We start from the raw sequence: 23101 nt of genomic DNA, 5'->3' as shown, positions 1-23101 counted from the left end.
CTAACCCAGTGGTTCTCAACGTGGGGTACAGGGACCACCAGGGCTCCTTGAGAGGGTTCCAGGGGGTCCCCAGCAAATTGACGAATTGTTAAACTTCAGCATTATTTCATTTTCAAGAAGTGAACACAATCAGAGGATGTAGAATGATAGAATGTTTTGATCATAGTTTCACTGTTATCTACAGATAGTCATGGAATTCTGGATCAAATCATTATCTAACAAAAGAAATATTGAGGGACAAAATCTCATCAAATGTGGCTCTGTGGCCCTAATGTGGACTAAATTAAGGGTGAGTGATGTGAACATTTTTGAGAATCACTGGACTAACCCCACGTTATTAAAAACTAAAATTAGCCCACCGGCATGCTACTTTTTTTTAAATAATGATAATTTCTCTCTTTCTCTCCTCAGGTTATTACTATGACCTGGATGAGTCGTATGACGAGAGCGACGAGGAGGAGGTGAAAGCTCATCTGAGGAGAGTGACAGAACAGCCTGCGCTCAAACTGGACACATCGTCTGAGGTACGCAAACACACAGTCACACATGCCATCAGACAGACACATCAGACAGACACATCAGACAGACACATCAGACAGACACATGCCCTATATTTCAATCCAACATCTCAAAATGCTTCCACTCATGATGCACCTTCCCCAAATGTCTCCACTCTAAAGAAAGTGGATTTCCTGCGCGTGTGCGGCCTGACCACGCTGGCCCATCGCGACGAGCTCCTGGATGGGAAGAAGAGGAAACGGAGGAGGATGCTGAGGGAGCGCAGCCTCTCCCCGCCGGGCGCGCGGGGCAAGAGGAAGGCCTGCGCCCCTCCGACGCCCCCGCCGCCTCCCCTCTCCACCCCCTACACGGCCCAGCAGATGGACAGCACCCCCGAACTGGAGGGGAAAAAACACTTCCTCCTTATGTTCGACCTGTCTCATGTCAGCCCGCAGCAGAGGAGAGGTAACAGCCTGTTTAGCATCCTCTCTCACATGCCACCTTTCACTCTCGGAGACCTCACACTTGTTCTGGTGATTCCCCATGCAGAAAGGCAACATTCAGCTCCACTCACTATGTCTTTGCTTCTTCACTGAGACTGTCAGAGACAAGGTGAAAATAGAGCGAGGGAGACTCTCACAACACCAACAGCGGTAGAGTTGATTCAGGAGACAGGAGATTTAACTGCTTCATCACCTGCTACTGACAATATACCATCAATTAACCTCCTACAATATGATTATTAAACTAATATATCTATTAATACTGTAGATTCAGATTCAGAAAAAAACTTTAGTGGCAGGTCTCACGTAGTATTGAGTGTTGCCAAAGCATATTACAGTAGTACAGGATAAAGTAAGGTACAATATGAATATAGGAATTATAGGAAATATGTGAATTAATTGAAACATGATTCTATGCAATGCAATGGATAATACTCATATGCAATGCACCTTAGACAATTTAGTCACTAATTGTAATTGTCATTACTATTAGATTATTTATTTATTATTTATTTACACATTATATAAAATATTTTCAAATGACCAAAATAAATTAAAATGATATATTTAAATCGATTTGGGCATAGTTGTATGTATGCATATGTATGTGTTTCCCCCCCTTATATATATGTCACTATACAGTATTTTCATATGGGTCAAGAAGACGTTACTTATCATCCATTTACTGACCTTTTTCCATCTTCTCCTGCTGCCCGTCAATTCCGAATGTTCTCTTTTGTCACGTGTGAATGACAGCTGTTCTCATTCTGTCCTTCTCTCTGTAGACAAGGAGAAGACGGAGGAGCTGCTGAAAGCCATACAGAGAAAGACTGTGACTTTAGACACACTCAGATACAACCCATTACCTCCCTGTAGCAGCTCCCCTGCTCCCTCAACCGGTGAGACACACACACGCACGCACGCACGCATGCACGCACACCAGCGTAGGAAATTCACTTTTTTAAACTAGGGCTATTTTTGCCCTTGTGAAACACATTTCGGGGGCATTTTGGATAATGTCTAGGGCAATTTTATTAAATGTTGGGAAATACCAGCTATGTAGCATGACAGACCAATCAATGACCTTTATCCAAGCATGTTTTACTTCTAAAAGTTCATAAACAATCACAGTTACAGTTAAATCCCCATTTCCTATCTCAACAACACTGTTGATTTTCTGGCATGTTATTACTGTAAAAAAAAACATGAGTGGGCCAGCTAGCCTGTGCTGCCTGTGAGCTAAATAACTTTAGGAGGAGAGGGCGGGGGTTGTGCAGGTACGGATTCGAGTCACGCTTTGCAAATACACAATGTTAGAATACAGATCTTTTACTACGGAATGGTGGAATACTTTTGGAGTAACGCATTACTTTTGGAGTAACGCGTTACTCTGGGAGTAAGACGTTACTTTTGGAGTACTCTGGTAGGGTTAGGGTTAGGATATAGACCTTATTCGCTAACCCTGGGCGGTGCCATATTGTTGACATACCGTCCTGCACGCACACCGCTGCTGCAGCTGACAACTAGTAACAACCTTATTGTCGTTTCTGTTCCATTACAAAATAGTGATGGCGATGAGAGCAATAAAAACCCCAGAGTTGTTGTTTGTATGCTGCCGTTAATGGCTGTAATAATAAGCAAAAGAAAAAACGAGGTGAACAGACTTTGCTGTGAGGAGCTGTCAGAAAGTTTCACCTGTCTCTCCTATCTTCTATCCACACATCTCCTGTGTGCTGACGTATCCTCAGTCTCGCTCCCTTCACGTCTGTGGACGGTAGAGATAGAAACAAACCACGGGGACTTTATTGCTGTCATTACTACAGCCATGTATAACGCAGGTCACCATCCGAACACAACAGGAATGATACAGCCTCTTACATAGGCTGTCACTTGAGAGCTGCAGCGCTATGTCGACAACATGCCGGCGGTGGGCGTGCCCGTACGTGAGTTACGTCAATCGAATAAGGTCTATTGGGGTTAGTCTCGCTCTTTATTTTATGGGGGCATTTAAAAGCTCCCGTCACCCCAATTCCAAGGGCAATTCTAGATTTTTTAGGGGCATTTTGTCCCGAGTCCCCGCTAATTTCCTACCCTGACGCACACATACACACACACGCACACATGCACACACACACACGCACGCACGCACACACACACACACACACACACACAGACATGCGCGCGCACGCACGCACACAGACACACATGTGTACACACACGTTACAAAAAGCGCTTTCTCATGCACCGTGCAAATTCCTCCTCAGGTGACTCCTCATCAGCCCACCTGCCGTGTCAGTCAAACGGACATCACTACCCGGACTCCCCCAGCCCTTCCCCTCCCTACTCCCACAAACCTAACAGCACCTTCCATACAGACCCATTCAAGCCCCCCGTCGACACCCCGACGCCGCGCATCCCTCCACCCCTGGCCCCCCATCTTGAAAGGACTGGATTCATGGAGGGTCACCCAACCAAGAAGTTCCAGGGCGTCCAGAATGGCGGCGCCGCTTCCGCCCAGAGAAAGGAGCCCAGTCCAGTGCAGAACGGGCGGAGTCGGCCCTGGGAGAGATTCACACCGGAGGGCTTTGCTCAGCACTTCCACCAGGCTGTGCTGCAGTCCACACACAGCACACTGCACAACAAAGGTTAGCCACTCTCCCCCATAGGTACAGTACCTGTGGAGTTGGTGGCGAATTGTAAAAGTGGAATATCCCGCCATCTAGTGGTGTTAAATGGAACACCATAGGAAATAAACTAGTGAAATGTCTATTATAGAGACAGACATTTTGGGGGGATTTCCGTGGGCCCCGTGATTCCTACGGGATTGGGAGTAATTTCACTATTTATCACAGGATTGGGATGGGATGGGGGAAAAAGTGAATGGGAGCGGGCGGGAGCGGGAATCACAACAATAGATCAGTTTTTATATATACATTTGGCCAGATGGTGTGAAGTAAAACTGCAGTAGAACACCAAGTAATCTAAAAAGGATGGGGAGAACATTAAATAAAACGAATTGTGTTGCCCAGAGACTAAAGAAATAAAAAGGAAGATTGGAGCGGGATTGGATGGGAGTCATTCTACCGGGATTGGGAGGGGACGGGAATATTTGTGTGTGAGTGGGATGGGACGTGTCAGCCTCTAGTAGGCTATTAGTCACCATATTGTGTTGGAAAAGGCTGACATTGCCTCTGTGTCCCACTCTTCTCTTCTAAAGGAGTCTCAAACTGTGTCTCTGAGGCCGCTGTGAAGGCTGACCACTCGTTGCCTCACAGCCTCTCTCTGCTGAAAAGACCAAATCTTCACCATGCTCCTCAGCACGCGCACCTCAACGGTCATCACTTCCATTCCCCTCTGGCTCAGCGGGAAGCTGCAGGGCCGCGGGACCACCTGTCTGACGAGGAGGAGGAGGAGTCTGGGGAGGACGACGAGGACGAGGAGGAGGAAGAGGAGATGGAGGAAGCTCCGAGGAAGTGGCAGGGGATCGAATCGATCTTCGAAGCCTACCAGGAGTACATGGATGGTAAGATTACCAAAATATTTTGAAAGAATGAAATAAAGTTTGTGGGTTTGTTATTTATTATTTTCAGTGTACAAAGTGTGCTCTAAAAGGGATTCCCCGTCATTCAAAAGTGTAAAAGCCCCTGTGTCACCTCCGGCTTGGTCGGGCACGATTGGCTGTGTCTGTGGGTGGGATGCCGGATTAGGGGTATGTGTCCTGGTCACTGCACTAGCGCCTCCTCTGGTCCGTCGGGGCGCCTGTTCAGGGCGGAAGGGAACTGGTGGGAATAGCGTGATCCTCCCATGTGCTACATCCTGCCGGTGAAGCTCCGCGCTGTCAGGTGAAAAGAAGCGGCTGGCAACTGCGCATGTGTCGGAGGAAGCATGGTGCTAGTCTACGGCTCACCCCAGATCGGCAGAGCAGCAACCAGGGCAGCAGGGGAAAATTGGTCAAGTACAAGAGGACAGATTCTCACTGTTGCACCCCTTTCACACCGGACTAGTGACTCGGGAAATGCCTGGGTCGTCTGGCATCGAGAAAGGGTCGACCTGGGAAAATGGATCCCACAAAATCACCCTGCAAAGATCAGGGTTCTACAATTTGACTTGGGACTTGACTGAAGACTTGTACCTCAGGACTTGAGACTGACTTGGGACTTGAGCCAAGTCACTCCTGGTCGAAAGTAAAGTCTGTATTTGACTTGCCTCCTACATGGGACGGACCCAGATCAGCATCTTGTAATATTCTCAAGTCGTGTGTGTATGAACAGGTGATCAGAGTGCGTGACAAGGGCAGTTAATTTCAGCTTAGCATCTAGTCCCCCCCCCCCTTTGAATTTATTGTCTCCAAATTTCTCTCGCTACTTTCTTTTCAGAATGGAGTATAGAGAGACAAGTTCTTCACAGTCAGTGCAAGAGACTTGAAGCACAGAACTACAGTCTCACCAGGACAGCAGAGCAGCTCTCTCTCAGTATGGGGGTAAGTACCTCCGCCTGGCTGTCTGCTGATAGGTACAGTACGCCTGTCTAGTTGTTTCTCACAGATCTTTGTGTCTCTAGCTTTTTGCGTCAGATTTTCCATTTTCTGCTTGTACTCCCGTTTGTAAGCGCTGCAAGTCGGTGCCAGAAAATCTGGCGTTTGTATTCTGAATTGTACACATTTTTTCATTTGTCAGGAGCTGGTGAGTCAGAGGCAGAAAGTGAGAGAGGAGAGAGAGAGACTACAGGCCCAGCTGGAGCACTTCAGGAGGTGTTTGACACTACCTAACATTCACTGGGGCAGGGGCCAAGTCAACGGGCACACCCCGAGGTGACCCCTGACACCGCACCTCCAGACGGCCAAGAAACAGTAAGGGACAGGAGGCAGACCGGTCGCTCGCTGTGCTTGAAGCCCTGAAAGCAGCCGGTCCTTGTCTTGTTACCTTGTTGGCCAAGCGGATCTTCTTCCTGACTGGTTCCAGATTCCGCTGACAACGCGCCGCGTTTGCCATGGTAACCATAAGCCATGGTAATCACATACTCTGTACATTCTGACTGTCTCTCACTCTGCCCATGGTTGGTAAGCAACACTGTGTTGAACATTATGTTTGTTTGAAAAAAATGCTAGCCACTCCCACTAGTTTGTTTTAAGGTCTTTAGTTCAAATCATATCCATGTTGCATATTGCCTCGATCCACACCAACAGAGCTATCAGGAAGTGACTCGGTTAATACACAGAGAATGACACTCCAGTCAAGGAATCAAAGCACACCTCAGGCCTTAAACTTGATAAGATGCACTTGAAATGGAATTTCGGGAAGTACTTGACCTTCCTCTGTTGCAGAATATTCTAGTAAAGTACTGTATCTGTCAGATGCAGCAGGTTGTACTGCGGTTGTGTGCTAGCAAAGGCTCTAAAGAGAATAGGAAATGTCTAAAAGATAATATCTATAACGTGGCAAATGATACCGGTGACATTTTTTGAGATTTTATTTAAAAAAAAATCCATTGGGTAATGCCAGTTGTGATAGACAGAACTTTGTATGTTTTATTGTTTCAACCATTTATTGTGGGAAGCCATATATTTTTATTTGAATTGCTGCTGGTCAGAAGAAAATGTTTAGAATAAGTGAAGGATGGTAGGGAAATTGTATTTGAACACGTTTATGTTATGTCATAAATGTTTGGGGGGGAAAAGAAGATGCACTGGAGCTGGAAGGCAAGATGGAGGATCTCAGTCTGTGTTTCTCAGATCATCATCAAGTTGTTGTTACCATTGTTTCAACGGTCGTCTCAGACTCCCTGTCTTGAGCCTTCCACACACCTGTACATTTTGGAAAAACTTGAAAGGGATAGAAGTTTTGGTTTTTGTAGGCCTCTTTGCAACATTCTTATTTAATTGACATCACTTGAGCGAGAGTTCAACACTCCCAGGCAAACTGACCAATCTTACAAAAATGTTGCCACCTACTGTACCCGTATCTGGCTTAGAGTCGTTTTTCATGGCATCATTTTGACAACTAAGTTTAACTGAAACAGAACAGCCAAATTATCCTTCAGTTTGGAAAGACAAGTGTCAAGACTAATGTACAATATCTTTTCACCTGATGCTCCTAGAGTACGCCATACAAATTATCCCATTGTTTATGGGTGACACAAACATTAGAAAAGACACATCCCTTTGTGAACAACATTAGAGTTCACCTCAGCCATAGCCAGTCCAAACCATGTCTCACAATCCGATTTCTTTTGCTTTGCCTCAATCCCAGTGGCCCTTTCATAGAAGCACCTGCAGCACCTGTTCACTCTCCTCTACCAACATGCTGTGAAATCATGTTTCTTTGTTTCAATCAATTGTTATGTAATATATTATTTGGGCTGTACAATTACAATGAACTATTTATTAACATATATTGCTGTACATTCTGATGGAAATTTACATTAAAATATTTGTAAAATGCATTGGTTGTTGTCGTGTGTATTTGGAGGGAAAGTGTTGGGTTCTTAGGTCAAGCCTTCCTCTCGGGGGCCAATTTATGACCCAGGGTTTCTACTATAGATTCTCTTTAAGTTTAGGAACTTATATATCTGCATTTACTGAAGGTTAGATAAAAGAGGAACTTGATTGTGTGCAGTCTAATTATTACTGCATCAAATTGAGTCCAATGATGCATTTGCTTGTGAATCGTTTGAGATGGTCTTCTCTGATCCTGGGCCCTTCCGTTTTGGGTTCAGTGTATGCAGATCGGACCCTGGTCTCTCATCTCAATCAAATGGGAATACCATGAGGCTAATGAAAAGTTGAGGGCTTCAGAAGTTCATTGTGTCAGACCCTCGATCCTCGAATGGGACAGAATAAAACATTTATTGTTAATTCAAAGTGAAATCCACGTGTTCAATCCCTGTGAAAAAAGCATGACACTGTCATGATGATTGGTTGACATGAACTTTGCAGGTTAAGAGGATGAAACAGATAATAATCACTTGTCTTTTTGTCTGGTCTGAACCCTATTAAGATGCTCTTACCTCCACTAAACAACAACGAAAGGATCCCTGGCCTACACTGCAGGAACGCTCCCCATCTGACACACTGCTCGCTGTCAACAGCGGACTTGGTGGTTATATTTGAAGGGTAGCATGAAAAGGAGAACTATCACTCTTTCAATAATAGATCTTTTCAGAACATTCTAAGGCCTTTATGGGAATAAAGCTACACCTGGCTGGGCATAAAGTGCATCATTATCCTGCGTTTCACAATATTATATTGTGAAACACAGAATAATGCATAATATAATATAGCAATAAAAACAAGTGCGAATGCGCAATAGCTGCGACCACATATGCAAATTTCTGAAATGCAAGGATTGCAGGGCAGCCCACTCTAACTCTACCCCCCCGCCCCCTCCCTTCAGCCAATTGGCATGAACACACACACATACTTGACCTCCATGATGCCAAATTTCAGTCTCCTAGGGTGAAAACTGTGACCGGCAAAGGGTGGTGATCTTGTGGTGGACCAACCGACAGAGCGACCTGCTGGTCCCAGCTAAAAATGCAATGATTATGACCAAGAAATGAGTTAAAGACTAAATATGAACAAAGTTATCAAAAAGAAGGAAAAACTTAACACCATGAATACCATCATAAAGAAAGCTCTTCCAGACATGAGATCAGGTTCTCCCACAGTATGTTATTGAAATATCTTCCTTTTCCTCATGTAAGACTTTTTACCATTCACATGCCTCCATCTTCCAGGCTGGACTGTAGGAGAAGGGGATGCTGGAGGCTGCAGACACTCCTCTCCTTCACCTGATACATCAAGTAGAGCTCAAATCTACTTCATGCTTTTAGTATGCCATAGCTTTGTAATATATAGTAGCAGACCGAGGGCAGCTGTCCTGTCAGGTGGCGAGACTTGACATAATGCCTAAAAAGTATGTTTTAGAAAAGGAGACTATAAAGAGTCATTGGTCACTTTCTCTTTCAGCCTTCCTAATGTCTTCCTCAATAAAAACAGATAATAAAAAGTATAAAATAAAATATAAACAAAATAAAAAGTAATATTGAAAATTAATGAAATATTCATTTACATATCAGCTGTCAAAAATAATTAATATAACAAATGATCTGTGTTGCTTTGTGATGAGAAGTGCCTCTCCAATATCCATTTGTGTGCCTCTCTTTCTGTCTACGGTACTTCTTATAGCTTCCTTCTTATCAGCAGGTACGGCCATGTGACATGGGTTGCCTAAGAATATTTGGATACCAAAGTTCCTGGAAACAACAATAACAACAACAACAATCATGCTATGTCTTCTTTGCTTGGAAAAATAAGGGTAGCACAGTGGAAGGTCAAATGCATAGGTATGGTTTATATACATTACATTTTATTCAATACAATACTGATAAACTGTATACTTGCTGTAAACCGTGTACCTCTCACACATTAACAATATTGATTGATGTGTATACTGAACAGCAGCTTTATTCATTAAACATACCAAATATCAACGCAAAGACATAGGAGGAAAAATATGCAAAAAACAAAGAGACAAAAGATCATTTGTAGATTAAAGTGACATAAGTTCAGCATAGAAAAAGAATGAATATACAGTACACTAAGCAGTGTAATACAGCAGTAAAAAAACAACAACAGCTTGAATAGACCACCATGCTGAATCAAATGCTGACTGTCATGGGATTGGCCAGGGGCTATTCACTGAGGTTCTGGATGACTATCAGCAGAAACTCGTTCTCTGGAGGGGAGCGAAAGAGGAGGAGGGGAGACAAACAAACAACAGTAAATGAAGTGGAAGAAATGGGTTCCTATAAGTAACAGAGGTTAGCTGAAATAATGTTAAAACGATGCTGCAAGTGGTCATCATCAAGTCAACAGTGCCAATATCACTGCTACACTCACCCGGTGTGACCATGATCTCGTGCTTCTTAGAGCGCATGCGGAGGAAGGTGAGGTCATTCTGAGGGTCAATGTCCCTCACCGTGCTCCTGGCCTTCATGGTGAGCTGCTGAAGCAGTCCTGCATACTGAACTGTGGTGGAGTTGTCTAACGTAGTTCTAATTGGAATACCTGAAAATAAGGGGATCACAAGAGCGTCACTGATAACCAGTACATATCTTCTATCACAAGATAAATTGAGACTGTTGCAGTTCAGTTTAGCTGTAGGCTGGGTGTATATACCATACCCTACCACCATGTTTGATCTTTAGGCTTTTTCCTTACCTTCTGCATTAACAACTATTGTTCCAATCACACCTTTGTGGGCCTCGATTCTCTTCAGTGTTTCCTCAACTTCAGCCTTCAGGACAGAGGAACATAAAGGTATTTCCGTGTCCTAATTAAAGTGCATGCACATAAAATACGGTGTCGATGCTATTGGCAACGACAGCTAAATAAACCATTTAAAAGTTGTAATACAAATAGTCATATTCTTTAGTAATTATTGACAGTGATTCATTGTGGTTATCTACCAAGCTTTATGCCAGCAATGTACAGGTTATAGTTGATGCAATTTCAGTGTTTTTTTAATAGCTAATAAAGAACATTAACCAAATATATCATCAAGTGGTATCATGAAAATCATTTTATGCAACAGTTTCCGAGCTAATTTAACTGTTAGATGCTGAATTCCTACTGTAGATCATGCTGACTGATGAAACCAAACACCCACGGGTTGGATTCAAACGATTCAAACCAGCGACCTAGCGATTACGACAGCAGGTGCACCTGTGATGTCATCATCGGTGATGTCATAGTTGTTGTTGTGAGTCATCTGTGATGTCATAGTGCAGCTGTGATGTCATCGGTGATGTCATACCTGCCAAGATATATAATCGATGGTTTCAGTCTAGCTCTACTCTCTCCGATTCTCTGTTCAACTGCCATGTACGCCATACTGCCTTACTGCCTTCTGCCTGTGACACTCCAATAAAGCTTGCATCTCCGTGGTTCTTATCGGTCATCTGTCGCGGGTTCCCATCTAAATATTCCAGCACAAAATAAGCCGAAGCTACAACTTCCCTACACTTACCATTATGGAGTTTCTGGTCCAGCTGACTGAGCTGAACTGAGCTGAGCTTTCTCCGACCTTCTTCTTCGCGTTCTTCTGTTGCCAAGAGAAACGGAAGTCAGTTACTCGCGAGCGGAAGTGTACCCGTCATTGTGTGTGCTGCGAAAATGCCGGACTTAGCGGTAGAAAATGTGGTGGTTCATCCCCTAGTGTTGCTCAGCGTCGTGGATCATTTTAATAGGTTAGTATTTCAGATGATAAGTTATTAGTATTTTAATATTTTGTCTGTTTAGATGCGCTAGCAGGGATAGCGCATCCTTTGACGTTACTAAGCTAAGCTAATGTTAGCCTTGCTGAGTCAGAATCCCGTTGAGAACCAATGCTGTCATAGCTAGCCAGATAGAAGCGAGCTAGTTAGCTTGCTAACGAAGTTTAGTTCGTAATGTTCGCAAGTAGTATGTATACAATAGTTGATTGACGTTAATGAATAACGTTAGCACAATAGCGACGACTAACGTTAACAGAAGTAGCACACAATAGAGACATAACATGGTGTTGTAACGTTAATGTTACATTTCATCAGTGGATGACAAAAAAGGTCGGGAGGTTAGCTTTAGCATACAGTAACCTGGGGTAGCTAAGATGTTGATTCATGGCGTGATTTAAGTTGTCCAATAAATCAAAGAGACGTGTTTATTATGTCATTATTATTAACTGCCTAACCAGTTCATATGTCTATTCAATTTTACAGGATAGGGAAAGTTGGCAATCAGAAACGAGTGGTTGGTGTCCTCCTTGGATCATGGCAGAAGAAAATTCTTGATGTCTCAAATAGCTTTGCTGGTGAGTGTCGTCCTGACAACGTTTTCACTTTTAATACAATTACTTTAAAAGTCACTAACTGTTAGAATTACAGAGAGAAGTAGAAGTGACTGTCAATTAAGTGACTTTCAATGTTCCTTGCCAGTGCCATTTGACGAGGACGACAAGGATGACTCAGTGTGGTTCTTGGACCATGACTACTTGGAGAATATGTATGGCATGTTCAAGAAGGTTAATGGTAAGACACTGCCAACATTTACAACACTTGAAATATACTTGTGTTTTACTGTACTGTAATACCCCAGTCAATTATTCATGAATTCATCTCTTCCCTGTTTTTCAGCCAGAGAAAGAATAGTTGGATGGTACCACACAGGACCAAAATTACATAAGAATGACATTGCCATCAATGAGCTCATCAAACAATACTGCACAAATTCGGTATGGAATTACTTTGCTACTTTCTTCTGCTCAGTGTGAATGTGTCTTGATAACACCTTACTCTTCTCATGTACATCCTTTTGTTGAATAACCCTATCAACGGATTTCCTTTGTATCCTTCCAGGTGTTAGTCATCATAGATGTGAAGCCCAAAGACCTTGGTCTGCCTACAGAAGCGTACATCTCAGTGGAGGAAATACACGATGTAGGTGAACCATGACAGTAGGGTTGTCACAATATATCGTGACAATATGTATTGTTGAGATTAAATCTCATATCGCGAGAAAAAGAAGCTGAACATGGTGGCACTGATCTGCATCTGATTGCATGCTCGCTGTCCTTTTCATTGCTTTGTTTGAACAGATGAGGGACATTACAGACGCAGAGGATGAAAATGGTGAAATTACTCTAATTAGCGTGGAGGATGCCCCCTCAACTTAAAAATCGATCGCAAAAAGATATTGTTAAAATATCGTATCGTTATCGTGAACCCAATATCGTGTATCGTATCGTGAACTGAGAGTATCGTCACACCCCTAATGGACAGAGTGCAATACACTTAGTATAGAGACAGTCATAGATTCAGTTAGCTTGCAAGTGTGGGCACAAGTCCCATTAATTTATCTTTCCTTAAATCCTTAATGTGGAATGACTTTGGCAAGGTCAACAAGCCTTGATATCATTGAGATCGTTCTTTTGTTGTTAACCTGATGTGTCTGAAAACATCTACATTTAAGGTAACAGTGTGTACTTTAGTGTCATTGTATTATTTTACATCTGAAATAATAACCTTACAGTACGAAAACAAAACATCACAGTTCACTGATTATTGTAAAGTAGATTTGTGTAGAAATTTCCATTTTCAGAGAAGACAATTTCTTTTAGATAATCAACAGGTTTTTCTCACCTATCACCATGTAGGATGGGACTCCGACATCCAAGACGTTTGAACACGTCACCAGTGAGATTGGAGCAGAGGAGGCCGAGGAAGTGGGAGTGGAGCACCTGCTCAGGTACTCAACAGACCTTTGATACATACACACTAGGGCTGCAAAATGAATCATATTTTAGCTCTCTCACTTAACTCATTCATGGCCAGTTTAGGACTGCCAATATTTAGCTCAGGCCAAAGATTTTCATAATTGTTGGTCATCTTTCAAGACCCACAGTAAATTATCTATTAGCACCAAAGTGATTTGCAATACCTCAAAATGAAGATGTACGTCTCTGGGTTCACCAGGGAAAAAAAGTGAGCTTTTAGCATGTTTTCTCTACTCTACTTATAGCCATTTATATACACCCTGTTTTCACCAAAAAGGTCTCTCTGAGAAGAGAAATTGGAGAAAAGGGCATTTTTGTAAAGGACACAATCTCGGGCAGAACTCGCTCTCAATTCTTTTATTTTGAACTGTATTGACATCAGACATGTAAATATTATTCGTTATGACACAAATGACAATATATATATATATATATATATATATATATATATATATATATATATATATATATATATATACATGAAGTGCTTTTTTTACATTAAACAATACAGTTTACTCAGTGTGAATGTGTGTGTGTGCGCGGGGCCCATGTGTGTCTCTTTACATTACATTACGTCATTTAGCAGACACTTTTATCCAAAGCAGCCTTGCAGCAGTAGAGTAACATCAACACACACACACACACACACACACACACACACACACACACACAGACAGAGAGAGAGAGTTCTGTCCACAGCTGCTGCTGGATCGCGCCTCCTTCCCAGGGAACACTATTGATCTCCCCGCAAATTAGCATAGGAGGAGAACACCAAACTGGTCTGAGATCAGCGTCTAGCCTCCTCTGCCTCTGCATCGTTGGCAATGCATATATATCAACAACAAAATGTGTGGCGAGGCTGCCAAGCTTTACGGGCTAACCGAACTACAATTTTGCGTGATCTGTGTTTGAAAGAGCCTATAGTCACTTTCAATGTAATCCCGGCGGGTCTTTGCAGGGCGCAAATGCGCTGTGAAAAATGGCTCCTGTCTGTTGCTGTGGTTTCCTCGTTCTCCTCCTCCTCCTCTCGTTCCGCCTGGGACACAGGAACGGGGTCCAGCTTGGGTTTGTGACCAGGCGCTGGAACCGGATCGATCATGTTGGTCACGGGTTTGACTACTGCGAACAACTCATCCAGGTTCGCTGCCCTGCAGCAAGGCGACCAGCGCAGCGCGCCGAGGGGCGTTTCAATGGCGTTTCTCCTACTCTGCAACAGGCAGCGTTTCTCCGTTTTTCCTCCTCCCCCATTTCAAAACAACAGCTGCGTAGTTGTTTGTTCACGTGTTGTCGGCTTGTCTTTGAGGCCAGGGACCTGATACCATGTCACAGGCTGGGGAAGTCTTTGAACTACTGTAAGCACTAATAAAAACAAAAACACGTCAAACACGTATTTGGCTGGGAGGCACATTCCTGATCAGACGTTAAAGACGTATATGGCCAGGAATGAGTTAATAATTATATAATATTGGCATGCCAGCAATTATGCTGAGACTGAAAATATTCTAAGTGTTGATAGAAGATGCAAAAATTACACCTCAATAATTTGGCCCAGTAAATCGAGACTAATAATTGTGATTACGGGACTTGGCAAAAATAATTGGTGATATCATTTCATCCACCTAACTTATACACACACATGGTCATTAACTTCTCACCCTATTAATCATTTCCCCAGAGATATCAAGGACACAACAGTGGGCACTCTGTCCCAGCGCATCACAAACCAGGTCCACGGCCTGAAGGGACTCAACTCTAAGCTGCTGGACATCCGGTCTTACCTGGAGACAGTGACCGCAAGCAAACTGCCAATCAATCACCCGATCATCTACCAGCTGCAGGATGTCTTCAACCTTCTTCCAGATGTCAATCTACTGGTAGGTTGTTTGTGTTTGAAGTGTATGTTTTGTATCTGTACAAATAAGCACTATTGGGAAAATGGGAATGGGTATCTGTTGATATAATGGAGAAGGATTCACTTAAAATCAGGGCTAACATTAGCCCCATAAGTGACCCTACTACTGTACTCCGTATAAGTATACACTCGTGCAGTACTAGGGTCACACTCGGCTCCATAAGGCAATAGGAGGGAACGGCTGTTCAAAACGCTCTCCTACCTGTATCCAACGTCCGATTGCAGATCCAAAGATATAATAGTCCTCCCACGGAAGCCAGTAATTTAGCCGGTGCAGTTAAAATGATACTGCGTGAAACAACCATTTAAAAGCAGTCTTTCCACAGCCTGTGCTGAATTGACAGCAGGGTCAGTGATCAAATCATCAGATCCAGCGCACCTGGGAAGCATGTCATGAAAACTCCCAAGGTTTCTGTCGGCACTAGGAAGCTTCTCCTCCTAAATACGGCACTGGGTGCTGGCGCAGCCATCAGGAGCAATTTGGGGTTCAGTATCTTGCCCCCAAGGACACTTCAACATGCAGGCTAGAGGAACTGGGGACTGAACCATCAACCTCTTTTATCCAAAGCGATTTGTGGACGACCCGCTCTACCTCCTGAGTCACAGCCGCCCAATGTAAATCAGTCATTTAGATCAGTTGATAAAATTATCAACAGCTTAATAGTAACAAAATAATTGTTAGTTGCATACCTGCAAAGCATATTACCATGATTACATGAGACCTGAGAAGCTAGTACACAGTACACTCTTTTCATTACGTTTGTCTGCCTGTGAGCAGGATTACGGAAAAACTACTGGGTCGATTTTCATGAAACTTCGTGGAAGCACGATCCAAGGAAGAGCACATTACATTTTGTAGCGGATCCGATCCGACTCACAAAATTTGCATATCATATCAGACTTGCCTATTGCCTTGGTAGAGGTCTGCGCTCTCCGAGTGCCCTTGTTGTAGTTGCTAAAAAATATCTAGGTCTATTTTTGTTCCATGGTCCACCATCCGTGCCCTTGAGCCTCTCTGTCATACAGTTTGCGCTCCCCCGCTGAAAATCGTATCACAGGCATCAGTTTGCCTCCACACAAAGTTAGTTTTTAGCCCACATATCCTCCCTGAGCTTTCTTGGTGTATGTTGGAATATTGTTCAATGACTTCTTGATGCAGAATTTCATTCTTCCTTTGCAGGAGTTCACGAAAGCCTTCTACCTGAAGACCAACGACCAGATGCTGGTGGTCTACCTGGCCTCGCTCATCCGCTCTGTGGTGGCTCTGCACAACCTGATCAACAACAAGATCTCCAACCGAGACGCAGAGAGGAAGGAGGGTCAGGAGAAGGAGGAAGGCAAGAAAGAGAAGAAGGATGACAAGGAGAAGAAAGACGACAAAGACAAGGAGAAGGAGAAAGGAGACGCCACCAAGAAAGACGAGAAGAAGAAGAAATGAGTGTTTTAGTTAAAGGTTTGCTCTCAAATCATACCTTCCCCATCTGGATGGTGCTCTACTTTCGTCCAGAGCCACAGCTCTGTATGTGGGTCTCAGGCTAAAAGTAGGCCTATCCATGGGGAATGGTGTCATTTGAGATTTGACCTCGCGGTCACAAGTGGCACTCATAAGACTGTTATTATAGTACGGAGGAGGAAGAGTTGATGATGACATCTTTTTTGTTCTTTCCTGTGAGAACATGTTCATTCTGTTTTCATAGCGGGCTCCTTGTGTTGTTACACACCTGGTGCTGCTTTTTTGTAAGATGGAGAAAATGTCTTGTTTCTGTATCACTCATTAAATTGGGGTCATATTAAAAAAGGTTTTTGTTTTGCAGTTTTCACTGTTGTTTCTATGCATTATATGCCTTAGATTCAAGCAAGTCTTTGTGTATAATAATAGATCTGCCTTTGGGGCAATATGTTTGTTTTTAGATCCACTTTACAGATGTCCTTGTATGTAAATTGAGGTCAAACATGCCATAAGGATGAGGGTTGTGTGTGTGTGTACGTACGTCACGTGTACAGCCTATGCGCTATCATAGCGCAGTGTGAGGTCACACTGATGGGCTGCCAAATTATACATTCAAGTGAAAAGGGGGAGTTGCAGCTAATTAGACATTTTAGGCGTGAAAAAAACTATAGTAATTAATACAGGTTAGCTGGATACAACAAGTAATACAATGATGGTAACACTTTTTTTTAAGGTAGGGGGAGGTGCAACCCGACAGAATCCGTTACATATATCTTTTTTAACTGCGTCATATGCAGCATCTCCTCACTGAGACCCGCTGCATCGACCGTCATAAATAAAATGTGCAGTAGTAGTGCGTTTTAAGCTCTTGTGACGGGCAAATCAGATTATTGGGTAGGTAAACAAACTGGATTCTGACGTAAGGGGTTTAACCCCCAGTAGAGCCGCGTCGCTTGTGAAGTCAGCAGTCGGTGAACAGCTCGGTGCACCATCCAGTCAACAAACCCCTCTCTCTCTCTCTCTCTCTCTCTCTCTCTCTCTCTCTCTCTCTCTCTCTCCCTCCGAGGAGCATGACTCCTCAAATATCAGTGTGATCGAGCGGAGCGACCGGGCAACATGGCTTCTTATCTGCAGGTGAGGCTGTTGTCGAGCTGTTTGTCATCCCGCACTTGTGTTTTTACAGTCTACGTTTCTTGTCACTTGTCCGGGTGTGGTTTTTAGCCACCGCGTAGGTCTTATTTTGACCAGACAGCTTGTCTTTTAGTGTTAAAATGTTTGCTGCGTTCGTACACGCATTCCCCCCTCTGCCCGGGGAATAAACAGGTGGTTGAGACGAGAGGCTCTGTGTTGCGTTGGCATGGCGAGGGTGTGCTTCACTTTCACTAAATGTAGCTCATCGTCGCAGCAACACGTTTTCTGTCACTGACAAAAACGTTTTGCTTAATATAGCTGTAGAAGAGCTGTGTGTGTGTGTGTGTGTGTGTGTGTGTGTGTGTGTGTGTGTGTGTGTGTGTGTGTGTGTGTTTCAGATTGAAGAGCTGTGTCTGTTTCAAATTATATAGATAATATGTGTTTGTCTGTTGAAGAGATAGTCTGTGACTGTTTCAGATTGAAGAGATGTGTGACTCTGTTTCAGATCGCGGATGACGAGAAAGGACATGAGTTGGACCTGTTCTGTGTCCCCAAACATTATGAGAATGATCTGGACAGGGTGATCATCCCCCACGGCCTCATCATGGACAGGTACAGCAACGTCAAGAAGGCAGATTAGACCAGTCTTCCAACCAGCTGAAGGTGTGAATTGGTACCAATGGAATTTAAGAGTTCGGCACCATATTTGTCAAGCAAAACACCAGTGGCCACATCCTATAGTAGGCTAGTTATTTGTATATGGACTTCACATGGAATATGCAGGGATGCAAAACTCCCTTGAACGTGACCAGGGCAGACACAAAACCACTCAAATCATTCACTTAAGTGCCCTATTTTTGGATCAAAAAGGTGACTGTCACCTAAAGGTAACTAGTGTGTGTGTGTGTGCGTGCGTGCGGAGGGGGGGGGGGGGGGTTAGCTAATGAACTGCATGGTAGGCAATTATGTTAAAGTGCAATCTCGTGTTAAGGATCTGGGCACGGTTCACATCAAGTGGATTGCATCATTAAGCTTTCAGTTCACGATGCATCTCTCTCCCCCCTCCACCCTCTCTCCTCCCTTCACCCTCCTCATCCTGCCTCACCTCTCCGGTCCAGAACGGAGCGCCTGGCCCGTGACATCATCCGGGACATGGGCGGACACCACATCGTTGCCCTGTGTGTGCTCAAAGGCGGATACAAGTTCTTTGCAGACCTGCTGGACTTCATCAAAGTGCTGAACCAGAACAGTGATAAATCAGTCCCGCTCACTGTGGACTTCATTAGGCTTAAGAGCTACTGTGTAAGCTGCCCTTCTCCTTTCACTGGCAGGGACAGTGAGTGTGCTGATGATGTGAGGTGTGTGATTATGGGCGTAGTAGACTCACCAAACGTCTGGAAACCGAGACTATGGGCGTCGTAAAATGTAAATGAGAAACAGTTTTGTTCAATTAGAAATGGACTATCTTTAGTAACCTGACATTGCCAGATGGGGGCGGTAGTGTTTAGTTTTAGATCTCGCGAGAGATTCCAGCTTGCTTGCAAGGTTATAACTTTAGTGGTCACAGTTTGTATTTTTGAGTGCAGACGTTTTGCAAAATGAGTGCACTTTTAATCTTATGGTAGGCTTCAATGTGGTGAGGCCTTTTGTTGTGATGGCAGTAGAGCAGACGAGACAAGTTAACACCACATAAAACATTTCTTCCTTCCTTTGTATCCTCTAGAATGACAAGTCTACAAACAACGTCAAAGTCATAGGAGGGGATGAGCTGTCCAACCTATCCGGCAAAGTTAGTGATGTTTGCCACATAGAACTGCTTCACAGGTTCATTTCTACATGTAAAAGTGTCTTGCTTGAAATCTGTCCCCATCTGAATAACTTTCCTCTCCTTGTTTCTGCAGAATGTTTTGATAGTTGAGGTAAGACATTTTTATTTGTTGATAACAGTTCTGTATTATTTTGGGTGTTATTTAATATTTTATAGGGGTGTGTGTGTGTGTGTGAATAATCACCGTATGAAGGCTAACTGGATGTAAATGCATCAAAGTATGAATGTACAGGAATTGCAAAGATCTGATATACTGGGATTTTGTTTCTGTGTAATCCTCTTCCACACACACACACACACACAACACACACACACATGACACACACACTCGACTGTAAACCCGATGATGTTTGCACGGTGCCAGGCTGGTTTTCCTCTGCCTGTGGTCTTATAGGACATCGTGGAGACGGGGAGGACGATGCAGACGCTGCTCTCCCTGCTGAGTGAATGCAATCCCAACATGGTGAAGGTCGTGAGGTGGGCGGCTCCATTAGAGACACTTCACATTCCAGGAAGTTGCATGATAGACCTCCATCTTAACTGAATTGTCTGTCTATGGAAACAGTGCAGACAACAGTTAGCTAATGGACACTCTCCTCCTTTAGCGCTGTATTAGAGATGTTATGTGAGGGGAGGGCTGGAGGGAACAGCTTAAAGAGTTAATCTCTCATACTATTAACTGCTCTGTGGAGGTACAGTAGAGGCCAGCTTTCTCTTATATTTCACATAGCAGGTTGAAGTTGGAAATGTGTGGACATTATGCATGTCAGGGTTGGGGGATATTCATGCCTTGAATTGAGAATGCGTGGTGAATTCTAATTCATCTTCTTGGGAGTTGGAATTGGAATGTCACACAACTCTAAAGAAACAATTTATTGAACTGGAATGACAAGGAACAATTTAATTCTGTGAAATAAATAGCACTCCTAAGATAGTTTGGCTGAACTTACATTTTAAATCAAACACTTATGAATCAAATAAAACACAACACATCAAATAACATTCAGTCACAATGTATGTATTATGATGACATGTTATGCATCAAATCCCGGCAGAAAATGTCCCTTTAACATTTTATGAGATCCAGTTTTGTAATAATATATTACTTAGATTACGTAGATTATATTATAATATATAATCTACACTATGTGTAATCTCAGATATGTGGTAAGGTAGAGAAAAAACATGGAATTTCCAATTCAATTAGCCTTTTTCACTTCCCACCCAATTCACCCATTTTGTGTAGAAAATGCAGGAAGAAGCACAGGTGCAAGCAAAACGGTAACGAGGGCACTGGATCACCAAATGGATTGGAAGCTAGAAACCCTCATTAATGTTCTACTTGCACCTGTGTAGCTTCCTGCCTTTTAGACACAAAATGGGTGAATTGGGTGGGAAGTGAAAAAGACATTCTGTTTCCTCCTGTAGTTGAGTTGGAACTGATGCGTTCATGACGCAGGTTTCCTCAGATGTCTGTGGCTGCATGAATGCGAGCAATTTGGATTCAACATACTGTAACTGCATGTATTCCACAGTCCATTCAGCCTAGCTGATTTCCCTACTGTAGAATAATTAACACTTTTTTAAATATTTGCTATCAGTGTGTCTTCTTGCCATGTGTCTGAGCGTGGGTACTAGGATCATTGCTTTTGCTTGGATGTTTGGCGTGTACAGTATGTAATCAAGCTACGCACAAGCACAGAGGCCGATCATCTACCATGCATCTGTTTAGTAGTCAAAGTGTTGTGTACATCTGTCAATATGTAGGCTTGTACTAAAAGGTTCATGGTGGAACCCCCCCCCCCCCTCCCCCCCAGTGTAAAATTCTATTTCATGTCATTTTCTGTTGTTTCCCCCTCTGTTTTATTGTCTGCTCTGCCGTTTCAGCCTTCTGGTGAAGAGAACCCCGAGGAGTTCCGGGTACAGGCCAGACTGTAAGTACCTCCAAGCCTGCTATTCACGCATCGTTTTGAAGGGATGGCGAATGAGGATGTTATCTAAATGGACATTGGAGCCCTGCAGTGTGCGAGCGGTTTCCACGACTTGGCTCACTTTGGGGGCGCAGCACCTGCTGCCCATGCTTTGGTTTGGATGTGCGGGCATAGATGTAATCTAATCCAGCTATGCTTTCCATGTAAGATTAACATACATTTCAGGAAAATCTGCTCCAAATGTAGCCGAACATGGCACTTATGCGCCAACACGGGCCTGAGATATCCGCACACTAATGCTTTTAGGTTGGAGGTGGGTAATCTCTTTAAGATTGCCCCTCACGGACAGCTGTTACCGTATACGCGTTTGACTTTCCCCGTATACAGCAGCGGCAGCTTAATTACCCACCTCATGCAGACTGCAAAGGAGCAGCGTCTGTTGTCTCGCTACACCGCAGCACTGATGTATGATGGAAGTGGAACTAGAATGAATGTATAGAAAAGTAAAGAATGTATAGTATGGGAAATATACTTACAGTAAATGTTTCAAATCTCAGTTCAGCTAATTTGACGCCGCATGTTGAATTCTGTGAGGGGAGTTTTGCTTTCACTGTGTGTGTTTTGCATTACTCTACTCACACACACGCGTGTCTCTCTATTTATTTCAGACACTGGGTTTGAGGTGCCGGATGCCTTTCTGGTCGGTTACGCTCTGGACTACAATGAGTACTTCAGAGATCTCAGTGTGAGTGGAGTTGATCCCTACGCTATGTTTAAAAGTGAGAGACTACATGTTAGGAGACTGCTGTCAGAGAGCTCAGCTCCAGCCCCACCATGTCCCTGGCCTTGCGGATCAGTTTGTTGAGTCTGTTGGCGTCCGCTGCCCTCAGCCTGCTGCCCCAGCACATGACAGCAAACAGGAAGGCGGCACTGGCCACCACAGACTCATAAAACATCCTCAGCATTGTCCAGCAGATGTTGAAGGACCTCAGCCTTCTCAGAAAGTAGAGATGGCTTTGCCCTTTCTTGTAGAAGGCTTCTGTGTTCTTAGCCCAGAGAAAATGGAATGTTACTTGATGGAGAATGACTTTCCCTTTACCGTCTTCCTGTTTTTTAATTTTTTATTTGACAGCACATCTGCATATTGAATGATCAAGCCAAGGAGAAGTACAAAGTGTGAGCAGAGGGAATGGATCGATGAAGACTAGGACCACTGTGACGACTCTCTTCAGCTTCTGTGTTTTGGATCTTATTTATTTTTTTACATTAACGATAATCCACAAAATGTGAACTGTGGGTTGAGAATTACTTAAAGAAGTTTTCCCCCTCCCCCCTATTGAGTAAGTGGGGATATTTTTGGTTCTGTTTTAGTTTATATTTATTAATTTATGTGTATAGGCTTGCATGTAAATTGCAGTTTTATCTTGAGATTGTGAACAGAATGTTGTAATTATTCTCTTCTCGCTCATCAGATTATAAAAGTCTCAGGCTACTGCACTGTAACTTTATGTTCAATGAACGGTCAGTCCAAAATGCA

General features: G+C 43.5%; 3 protein-coding genes and 1 pseudogene across 4 annotated transcripts in view; 3 read left to right on the top strand and 1 right to left on the bottom strand.

Moving 5' to 3' along the window:
- Positions 1–7403, top strand: part of LOC310792629 (genetic suppressor element 1-like) — a 26590-nt pseudogene extending 19187 nt beyond the window's left edge. The window contains exons 9-15 of the transcript XR_014553947.1: positions 412–524; positions 681–963; positions 1787–1900; positions 3266–3646; positions 4219–4524; positions 5378–5481; positions 5678–7403. The product of XR_014553947.1 is annotated as a genetic suppressor element 1-like (transcript). The remainder of the gene's footprint in view (positions 1–411; positions 525–680; positions 964–1786; positions 1901–3265; positions 3647–4218; positions 4525–5377; positions 5482–5677) is intronic.
- A 2018-nt stretch (positions 7404–9421) lies between these two features.
- On the bottom strand, positions 9422–11105 carry dynlrb2 (dynein light chain roadblock-type 2). The gene is made up of 4 exons (XM_083654553.1): positions 11030–11105; positions 10222–10297; positions 9901–10068; positions 9422–9736 (listed from the first exon to the last, which is right to left on the bottom strand). Exons 1-4 carry the CDS (start codon positions 11030–11032, stop codon positions 9693–9695), a joined length of 291 nt encoding a protein of 96 aa, XP_083510679.1. The 5' UTR covers positions 11033–11105; the 3' UTR covers positions 9422–9692.
- A 41-nt stretch (positions 11106–11146) lies between these two features.
- Positions 11147–17040, top strand: psmd7 (proteasome 26S subunit, non-ATPase 7). Its single transcript, XM_083654438.1, has 8 exons — positions 11147–11249; positions 11760–11851; positions 11976–12068; positions 12174–12271; positions 12396–12476; positions 13193–13284; positions 14988–15186; positions 16405–17040. The coding sequence occupies exons 1-8, from the start codon at positions 11176–11178 to the stop codon at positions 16660–16662; spliced, it is 987 nt and encodes a 328-aa protein (XP_083510564.1). The 5' UTR covers positions 11147–11175; the 3' UTR covers positions 16663–17040.
- Positions 17041–17785: 745 nt separating this feature from the next.
- Positions 17786–23101, top strand: hprt1l (hypoxanthine phosphoribosyltransferase 1, like). Its single transcript, XM_083654524.1, has 9 exons — positions 17786–17808; positions 18311–18417; positions 18924–19107; positions 19529–19594; positions 19707–19724; positions 20028–20110; positions 21521–21567; positions 22233–22309; positions 22697–23101. Exons 1-9 carry the CDS (start codon positions 17791–17793, stop codon positions 22742–22744), a joined length of 648 nt encoding a protein of 215 aa, XP_083510650.1. The 5' UTR covers positions 17786–17790; the 3' UTR covers positions 22745–23101.

This window comes from Poromitra crassiceps (assembly GCF_964638095.1).
Source record: "Poromitra crassiceps genome assembly, chromosome: 18".
Lineage (NCBI taxonomy): Eukaryota > Metazoa > Chordata > Actinopteri > Beryciformes > Melamphaidae > Poromitra > Poromitra crassiceps.
The sequence above is the reverse complement of the archived record's forward strand: the minus strand, read 5'-3'. Positions and strand labels throughout refer to the sequence as shown.

Coding starts and splice junctions, on each gene's coding strand:
- dynlrb2 (XM_083654553.1), bottom strand. Junction 10,069..10,221: donor AATAGTTGTTAATGCAGAAG/GTAAGGAAAAAG, acceptor CCTTATTTTCAG/GTATTCCAATTAGAACTACG. Junction 9,737..9,900: donor CGAGATCATGGTCACACCGG/GTGAGTGTAGCA, acceptor GCTCCCCTCCAG/AGAACGAGTTTCTGCTGATA.
- psmd7 (XM_083654438.1), top strand. CDS start 11,176: ATGCCGGACTTAGCGGTAGAAAATGTGGTGGTTCATCCCCTAGTGTTG. Junction 12,272..12,395: donor AACAATACTGCACAAATTCG/GTATGGAATTAC, acceptor GTATCCTTCCAG/GTGTTAGTCATCATAGATGT. Junction 12,477..13,192: donor CAGTGGAGGAAATACACGAT/GTAGGTGAACCA, acceptor ATCACCATGTAG/GATGGGACTCCGACATCCAA.
- hprt1l (XM_083654524.1), top strand. Junction 18,418..18,923: donor CACGGCCTCATCATGGACAG/GTACAGCAACGT, acceptor TCTCCGGTCCAG/AACGGAGCGCCTGGCCCGTG. Junction 21,568..22,232: donor TTCCGGGTACAGGCCAGACT/GTAAGTACCTCC, acceptor TATTTATTTCAG/ACACTGGGTTTGAGGTGCCG.